Source organism: Lonchura striata, chromosome 4 (assembly GCF_046129695.1).
Source record: "Lonchura striata isolate bLonStr1 chromosome 4, bLonStr1.mat, whole genome shotgun sequence".
Taxonomy (NCBI): Eukaryota; Metazoa; Chordata; class Aves; order Passeriformes; family Estrildidae; genus Lonchura; species Lonchura striata.
The window spans coordinates 66,458,016-66,467,133 of NC_134606.1; the positions used below are offsets into that span (position 1 = coordinate 66,458,016).

The 9,118-nt window shown below is 43.1% G+C and overlaps 2 protein-coding genes across 2 annotated transcripts; one reads left to right on the forward strand and one right to left on the reverse strand.

The window, feature by feature from the left end:
- Window positions 1-98: 98 nt before the first annotated feature.
- Window positions 99-2,448, forward strand: MRPS18C (mitochondrial ribosomal protein S18C). The gene is made up of 6 exons (XM_021526471.3): window positions 99-172; window positions 297-370; window positions 1,360-1,443; window positions 1,872-1,929; window positions 2,189-2,248; window positions 2,329-2,448. The coding sequence occupies exons 1-6, from the start codon at window positions 121-123 to the stop codon at window positions 2,403-2,405; spliced, it is 405 nt and encodes a 134-aa protein (XP_021382146.1). The 5' UTR covers window positions 99-120; the 3' UTR covers window positions 2,406-2,448.
- On the reverse strand, window positions 2,224-8,973 carry ABRAXAS1 (abraxas 1, BRCA1 A complex subunit). The gene is made up of 9 exons (XM_021526470.3): window positions 8,852-8,973; window positions 7,696-7,786; window positions 6,749-6,785; window positions 6,257-6,323; window positions 5,415-5,608; window positions 4,707-4,826; window positions 4,309-4,393; window positions 3,703-3,811; window positions 2,224-3,552 (listed from the first exon to the last, which is right to left on the reverse strand). The coding sequence occupies exons 1-9, from the start codon at window positions 8,936-8,938 to the stop codon at window positions 3,125-3,127; spliced, it is 1,218 nt and encodes a 405-aa protein (XP_021382145.1). The 5' UTR covers window positions 8,939-8,973; the 3' UTR covers window positions 2,224-3,124.
- Between the last annotated feature and the right edge of the window lie 145 nt (window positions 8,974-9,118).

A 9,118-nucleotide genomic window follows, 5' to 3' on the forward strand; every position in this document is an offset into this window, starting at 1 on the left:
GCACTGCCGGCACCGCCCCGCCGGGCAGCACGTGACCGCCTGTGGCCAATCGTCTGTCCCAGCCGGGCAGGCCGCGCTGCTATTGGCCGGCGGGCGGCAGGGAGGCGCGGCGCGGGTGTCATGGCGGCGCGGGCCGTGGCGGCGCGGAGGGGCTGGCCGCGCCTGGCTCTCGGTGCGTCCCTGCCGCTCCCCCTCTGTCTCCAGTGGCTGCGGGGTGTTCGCGTGCGTGCCGCGCCGTGCTGCCGCTAACCTTGTCTCTAATCTTGTCGCTAACCTTGACGCTCTCTCCCTTGCAGCGAAGCTGTGGGTGCGGCCGCGCCGCCTGCAGCATGAAGGACAGCCTGAGGGGCAGGCTGAGCGCTCGGACCAGGTGAGGCTTCCCTGACCTGTCCCGCCCTGCTGTCCCGCTGCTCCCCCGCCGCAGGACAGCAGCGGTGGCTGGAAACGCTTGTGCTGGTCGCTGTGGAGCTCGGGGCTCGTCAGACCCCGAGGACGGGGAGTCATCAGGCGCTGGAAGTTAAGGCCTCACGGATCTGTATTCCAACATCTTAACTAGAGCCTGTTAAACCTGATGTCTCTGTGGCTCAGACATGCAGTCAGCGACAGGACAAGGACCAGTGGCTATAAACTAGAAGCACAAGAAGTTTCACCTCAGCACGAGGAAAAACTTCTTTACACTGAGGGTGGCAGAGCTCTGGAACAGGCTGCCCACGGAGGTCATGGACTTGCCCTCTTTGGAGACATTCCAACCCCACCTGGATGTGTACCTGTGTCACCTGCTGCAGGTGACCCTGCCTTGGCAGGGGGTTGGACTGGATGATCTCCACAGGTCCCTTCAAGCCTGTTCTGTGACTCTGTGAAAAGCGAAAAATCACCTTTCATACCTTGTAAGAATTTGGTGCTGGGTGTATTCAGAAGCTTAAGCAGCCTATTCAGAAATACCTCCCAAGGAAGCTCCTTGGGAGGTATTTCTGAATCTCTTCAGAATATGTGTGAGCACACAGAAGCTTTCTTGGGCCATTTGCTTTGAAATTATTTTTTAAGAACGATTCTTGTGACTTGTCAGACAGAACTACATTTTTACCAGCTTCTGCAGATTTTGACTTCAAGTAGAAGGTGTAAGCGCTATCTTACTGAATGATTTAATAGAGTTGCTAGTGTCATTGTTACTGAAATATAAACGGCTGTTTACTTGTGAGAAGTCTTTGAAGTTGCAAGGTACAAAGAATTGAGTTAATAAAGTTATTGAAAAACTTAAGTGCAACACCAAATATCGCTTCTGGTTTCAAGGATTAAAAGTAACAAATGTTCTCTATATTCTTGAGAAGCTTACAGGTGTTAATCATTCTCTGATTTCAGCCCATACAAATGGAGAACCCCTACAAAGACCCTCCAAAGAGATGTGTCTTATGTGGAGTAAATGTGGACTATAAGAATGTGCAGGTAAGCTTTAAAATTGCTGTCCTTGGATGAAGGGAGCTGCTTTATTGTTTTTAAATGTGTGTGTAGTAAGTCAGAAACGTTTAAAAAAAACCCAATTAAAAATACATTCATATGCATAGGGGTTTAAAACTTATGAGTAGGAATGTGTGTAAGTCAAGGGACAAATAATATAGTCATGCTAAGATGCTTAATGTACTATGTGTGACAACTTTGCTGTTTAACAAATAGAGTCCTTGGTTACAATTTGGCTGCCACGAAGCATAGAAAAGCATAGAATATACTGTCTAGCTCCAAGCTGTACTTTTTTCTTCAGGTAGAACTGAATTCTGAAAAAACAGATGAAAAAATGAAAAATAGATACAAGTAGTAACACAAAGCTCAAAAAAAAAGTTCTTAAACTGACTTTGATTTTTCTTAATTTTAAATAGCTTCTTTCCCAGTTTGTTTCTCCATATACTGGCTCCATTTATGGCAGGCATATCACAGGTATGTGAAGTATTAAATTAAATCATATATGGGTTAATAATAATATTTTTGTGATTCTATGTAACTGTGCATCAGCAGTCTTTCTGGAAAGCAACTTCATACATTTTGTAACAGTATTCCTCTTAGTTGCCTGCATCAAGGAATTAAAATATCCCTTACTTGTATGCATTTTGTATTTAACAGTAAAAGTACACATGCATTTTTCTAGAAAGACTTAATCCTTGACTTGTTTAGTGTTGAAAATAATTCATCTCTTTAGGCTTGTGCAACAAGAAGCAGAAGGAAATTACAAAAGCCATTAAAAGAGCTCATGTATTTGGTAAGTATGATTTTGCTTTTGAATTTTCTAACTCAAGGCTACTTTTCCACTAAGAACACCTCCATCTATTTTTTTAACAGGATTTATGCCAGTTATGTTTAAGACCCCACAATTTCTCACAGACCCCAAGCTATGTAACATCAAGTATCCAGAGTGATATGCTGTACAGAAATAAACAATAAAGCTGTTTTTCATGTTTATATACTTGTTTGCTGGAAATGTGGTTTGCTAGCATTATGTGTGGTTGACTGAGGAGTGGATGTCAGTCATCCTTTTATTTTTCTTAATGAAGTCTCTGAAAGTCATTGTCTGAAGGAAGATTAAAGCAATATTAGAAACTGGCAGCTATATGGACTGTGGACCCCTTCCTCTGCTCAGCCGTCTTGCTAGCAGACTGGTTTTCCAGTGGCTTCAGGTGGCTGGTTTTCCCCTTGCTGGGTTGTAAGATGTGGAGAAGTAAATAAGCACTGGTTTCCTGAGGATAAATTAATGTTTTTAAACTGTGGCAGTTCACATAGACAGCTAATTCTGTAACGTGTTCATTTGATGCTCCCTGCATCAGGAGGGTAGCACTGTTTCTTCACCAGCAGCTTGAAGTTGTATCACTCTGAGGCAGTATGTGATGTGCTTATCTGACTGATAGCATCCTGTGGCATATGATTTCAGCCTTGAGAGAGACAAGACTGGTGGAACTCTGGAAGGCAAAGGGAGGGAATATCATCTTGGATTTATCTTTATGCTGAACAGGATTTGTGCACTAGGGAAAAAAAAACAACCTGCAAAAATGCCCTGTTACATACATCCTTGCAGTGCAAGAGATTGATATATCACTGGAATACACGAGCTGTAGCTTCTGGTGTGAAGTCATCTGACAGATCAGAAAGTAGGAGAGTGTGGGTATTCCTTTCCATCTCTGGTTTTTTCAAACACATCCTCATCTGTTTCAGTGCTACTCAGTATAAGCTTCCTTTCTTGGTCACTGTCCTCTTGGTCTTGAAATGGTTCTTGGTGAAGCTGCAATGATCTGGACTTCTTGGATGACTTTGAAACTGATGTGGTCCCCCTGACCTTACGCTTGTTTAGATGCCTTACTTCAGCTTCAGTGAAGTCCCTTTCCTCTACCATGAGAGTCAGTTTGTCCATGACGTTAATATGATGGTCTGTGTTACAGCAGTTCTTGGCTATTTGTTGGCCTTTGAAGGAAACAATGCATGTCTGAAGTCTGGAATTGGGGAAAAATGTTTGTAGTGCCTGGCAAAGGAGAACATTCTCCTTTGGCTCTGCTGGGTGGTTTTTGTCTTCTCCTGAGGAAAAAAAAAAAAATCAAAGTCAGTGTTGCAGAACCTCTTGCACAACTGCTGTTTTGGCTGCCTCGGGTTCAGAAGTGTTTTCTGCTTCTGCCACTTGAGTCAACTTTGGAAGGGCAAGGCTTGAATCACATTTGATTAACTTACCTGAACAATTTTGTTGCTTTTTCCTCTTTATTTCTTCTTTTAATTGGCTCACCTCTGCTAAGAGTTTCTCTACAGATCGTTCACTGACTTCTACTCTAATGCATATTTTCTGGAAGAAGAAGAGCATGTTGATCAGACTAACAGTATTCACAGTAGCTGACTTTAAAATTGTTGCAAAATCCTTGAAGGTACTCACGGTTAAATTGGACACATAGTAGTAAAAAGCTTAAGTAATGATTTGGAGGTGGATTTGTCAGATAACTTAAACCTTGTGTTGAATAAAGTGCAAGATGTTTTATTTGATCCCATCTAGGCAAAGGAGAACTAACAAACTACAGGTAGTCAGATAGTACTTCTTCAAAATAATCCTCTTGTGAGAATTTATTCATGGGCTTGAAGATTAAACATTGTACTTTAATCAAATGGGAACTTAAATCCTGAGCTTTGAGAATGTAGTGTGCAGCACAGTAAATAGAACTTTTTGACCTTTCAGTTTGTCTATGTTTTGGACAGGGCTTTGTTTTCTCATGCAGTGCAAGATGTTGTAGCCCTTGGCTGCCTTGGTTTTGTAGAACTGATGAAGGTAGGCAGGCCTTCCTGGCTTACCTTCAGTTCCTCCTGCAAGGTGGCATACATCTCATTTATCTTATGAACCTCTTGTAGGGACCCATCTTCATGGAAGAATTCTGACCTGCAACCAGGAGTAGAATGGCATAATTGGAAGCTAGTGATCCCAGTGCTTACTTAGTAGGAGTTTAGTGAGTAAAGAAGCATTTTGAACTTCAGTGCCAGATGCCTGTGTTGAGACAGACAGCTCCTGGCAAAATAAGGGACTGAATTGCCTGGTATGCTAGAATGGTAAGTAATTGTAGAAAACACGTCAACAGATGAAACAAGGTATGGCTACAGCATTTATAAAAGCACTTGTTTGCTTTTATAGAAAGGTAAGTGTAGTTGTGGTAGTGGGAAGCTACAGCTGTCAGTAAATACAACACATATTGTACCTGTGTTGTCTCACGGCTCTCACAAAACCAGAGGATACACAGGAACTGGACACTGTTCTGTAACCTTGCTGTTCTGCCATGCCCAAGTTGGTAACAACCAAAGGGACTTTCTGGAAAAGACTTAAAATGCGTAAGTGTGAAAACATGATCTATTAATATTCAAAGGTGTCTCATTGAAAGTTGAATGTTCTTGGCCATTCAGGATCTGAGGGGAGGATTACCCTTGCTAATCCTTGCTAAATGTATCATATCACATACAGATGAGGCTAAAGGCAAACTCTAAGAGCATCCAGAAGCTGATCAATGCCCGTAATTTCTCCTCTTTCTAACTACAACAAACATTAATGCAACATTTGCTTGGTAAGCCTAGCCTGTGAGCAGAATATCTCTGAAGATAAAGTTAACACCAATTTGAATATTTTGATGAACACCATATATGGTTGAAGTCCTGTACACAAAACAATTTGATCAGGAGTAGCTTATGTGTGTAAATAAACTGACAGTGTCTGCTTGGTGATGCTGGTGCTACAGATAAAAAGGGCAATCCCAGAATAGATTCCAAGGCTGTGGAATTCAACTGGGCTGTGGCAACAAAAGGAATAATCTTATTAAAAGTTTAAGTTTCAAAGGTAAAATAAACAGTGTTACTAATTCAGTTGCAACAAAGTAGAGAAACTTTCAAGTTCTAGCACATGCTGTAGACATTACCCTTCCTGAGGCCGATGTAGACCATGCTCCAATCTGTAAGTAGAACAACTTTCAGTCATCACACTAGAGGTTAAAAGGAGGAATACAAGCCCCTGATTTGATAGGTGTGACTGCAGGTTTTTATGAAGAACTCTTTCCCGGAATGTCATGGTCTGGTCTGTGTTACGTCTGAATTTGTACCATCCTATTACACTCTGCAGGCAGAAGAAAATTCACAGTTACTGTTGAATCATGGTTCCCTGTGTGTCACTGAAGCAAGTTTCATTCAGTGCAAAGTCATGTCTGAATTGTTTGCTAGTGGGTGCATAGTCAAGCAGTTAGTTACTTGAAACCTTTAAAACTTCTAAGCCTAATTCCCATCTTCTTTCCTTCAAAACCATGTGTTGAATTGGTCTGTTTCTTAGCCTGTGATCTAGTTGAAATTGCAAGCTTTCTTCTGTTTTGTTGTTTCTTTTCAGCTTCTACTTTCCCCTTGTAAAACTTTGTTCTGTGGAAAAAAGTTTATTTTCTTTTGATGAAGTGGTCCTTAACCACTTGTGAGCTGACCTCAACTGATCTTAAGGTGGAAATTGGTGTAATTCCTTTGGGATCCTTGAAGTGTTCACTTGAGAAAATGAATAATTCAAAATAAGGTTGTGACACGTATGTAGGCAAATCCTAGTCAAAGATAAGCTAAACTGTTTTTTAGGGAGGAAAAGGATGTAGCTGCCTCAACCAGCAGAATGAGGGACTATAAAAGTTTAAAATGAGAAAGGAAAAAACCTTGATGCAAGAGATAATCAGAACAGCCTCCAAAATTTGAGTGAGATCCTCAGTATGGTTTAGATATAAGAATAAAATACCTTCTTACAGCCTGATAGTATTTTCTTCAGGGCAGGTTCATTCAGTTCTCCTGCAGAGTTATAAAAGCTAGAGAAAATTAGGACAATTAGAGGGGAAGAAATTAGACTGGAAAAATAGTGTGCTGAGAATCATCTTACTTTAAAAAAAAAATTAATACTATTAAGGGTGAGGAGCTAGAATGTATGGAATACTCTTTTTTTCAGTGTGTTGACATTGTTCTGTAGTTTATATGGTATCGTAGGTCACCAGAAGGTGCAGTATGCCTTATCTCTATTTCTATATGCATAGACAAACATTAAAAAAAAAAAAAAGACATAAAGAAGCAAAATAGGAATAGCATAAGGCATTTTGCATCTGCAATTCCAAAAGGTTGATAGAGCTACTATAGTTACAGCTGGGTGATTTTCTTAGGCAATGTAAATTTAACACCTGAAGAATTCAGGTTAGGGTTAATTTTAACTTTTCAGTATCCATTTCCTTAAGATTCTTACCTGAATAACTGGTAGCATGGAATATGCTTCTGTATGTCTGGAAAGAGAAGGTAACATTACTCTGCGTTCATTAGCTCAACATGTATATTCTTCTGCATGCTATGATCAACATGAAACTGATAGAAGGACCAAGAAATAATTTTATATAATTTCTTAAAATTAAATGCATTAACATAACATTAAGTAAGGCGAAGAAAGGAAATATTTTAAAATATGTTCTAATTAATTTTGTCAAATGTAAAGGGAACCACTTATATAAACTGTATTTTTTGTATACTTTTCTATTATGTCAACTGAAAAAATCAAGCTTCATAGTTTTCTCCTTTCTGTTAGGTGAAGGAGAAATATGTAGTATGAAGAATTTCACTTGAGTTATTCAGTGCACATCCACTCCAATCACATCAAGATGATAACAGAAAATACATCTGGCATTGCTTAGTGAAATTATTAAAGAGCTTGCCTTCACACACATAATTTTATAAGCTCCAAATGAGGTAACAGATGCTAATATATTACAGTTCACATCACTAATAGACAAAGATTTTCTAGGGCAGCTGTAGTCCAGGAGAGTTTGAGATGTAGTCAAGACAAGAGTCTAAACCCTAAGTTACATTTAATGTAACAAGATATTTGGCGAAGAGTAGCCATCCAAGGAACTAGGAACTGTTATTTCTTTTAAATTACTGTGCTCTCTGCAGTAAAATGGTAATCTTTTTAGCAGTTAAAATGTTACAAAATAACCCTTCTATGTGTTTTTGGTTGTTTGGGTTTGGTGTGTGTTTTTTTTTTTTGGGTTTTTTTTTTTTTTTTTTTTTTTTTTTTTACATCGGTGAAGCATATAGGATCTTGGAGCTTTGATCTTGCTGTGGACTGCTGTCCCTCAAAACTGAAAGCTGCCATTTACTGTCCAAAACAAAGCAGGCTATGAAAAATGTGGACACACTAACCGATTGTATAAACAACTTCAACATCATCCATTTGTGAGTCTGTAATGCTGTTCTTGGCTTCACCTTTCACATCTCCAAGGAGAAAACCTTCCTTTAGAGGGGAAGAGGAAAAAAACAATCACATTAACAGTAGCATTGAACAGACACTCTTGCTCTCCTCGGTGCTGGTGTGGCCTCACCCCCTGTCCTGTGTGCAGTTTTGGGTGCCACAATGTAAGAAAAATACAAAGCTATTAGAAAGTGTCCAAAGGAGGGCTGGAAACATAGTGGAGGATCCAGTGGGGAAGCCACAGCAGGAGTGGCTGAGGCCGTTTGGTCTGTAGTTAGGGGGAGACCTCATTGTATTCTACAGCTGCCTCAAGAGGAGAAGTGGAGCGACTGACACTGGTCTCTTCCCTCCACCGACAGTGACAGGACTGGAGGGAATGGTATGTAGCCGAGTTGGGGGAGATTTAGTCTGGATATGAGAAAAAGGCTTTCCCCCAGAAAGGTGTTTGAGCAGTGGAACAGGCTCCCCAGGGAAGTGGTCACAGCACCAAAGGGTTTGGACACCACTCTCACAGGCACGTGGTGGGATTATTGGAGTGTCCTGTGTGGGGGCTAGAAATTGGACTTACATGATCCTCGTGGGTCCCTTCCAACTCAGCATATTCTATCATAATTTTCTGTAATACCAAGTGTGAGTGCTGTTTCAGGAGAGGAAAAATGCTGTCAAAACGAACTTTTTCTATTTTTTTTTTTTTTAACAGAGCGGGTTCTCACTCATTTTCTAATACTAGCCCGCAGTTAGGAAGACATCCTCAGCGAGGCAGTGCTGTGTCTTGGTGGGTTTGCGGTGGCTCCAGCGTTGGCTGAGCCCGAGCAGTCCGCGGCCGTGCGGGAGGCTGGAGCCGGGCGGCCCGGCCGGCGCTGCGCTCTGCCCGGGCGGGCACGGCGCGGCAGCCGCCGCTCGCCTGGTTCGAGCGCGGAACAGCCGCGCTTTCCCGCCGCCCGCGCACCAAGCGGCTCCGGCGCGGCGGGACAGCCCCGCGCCCGGGCGCTCTCCCGGCAGGGCCGGGCGGGGGAGGCCCGGCGGCAGCGCGGCGGGGGCGGCCCGCCCCTCCCTCCTCTCCCACCGACCCGGAGCCGCCCTCCCCCACCGTGGCTCGGCACCCACCGTGTCTGAGTCGGTGCTGAGGTGCTGGAAGGTGAGGGCGCCGAACACGAAGCCCGAGAGCAGGGCCGAGGTGCTCTCGCCCTCCATGCCAGCAATGGCGGGACGGGCCGCGGGCGGCGGGAGCCCCCAGCGGCCGCCGGCGGCAGCGCCGCGCCCGGGCCGGCCCGCCGGACCTCCCCAGCCGCAGGACGCGGAGCGTGGGAAACGTTCTCTGGTGCTTGATCTTCCTCTGCTTTCAAGCCTAGTCAGCAAGGAGGGAGATTTAAT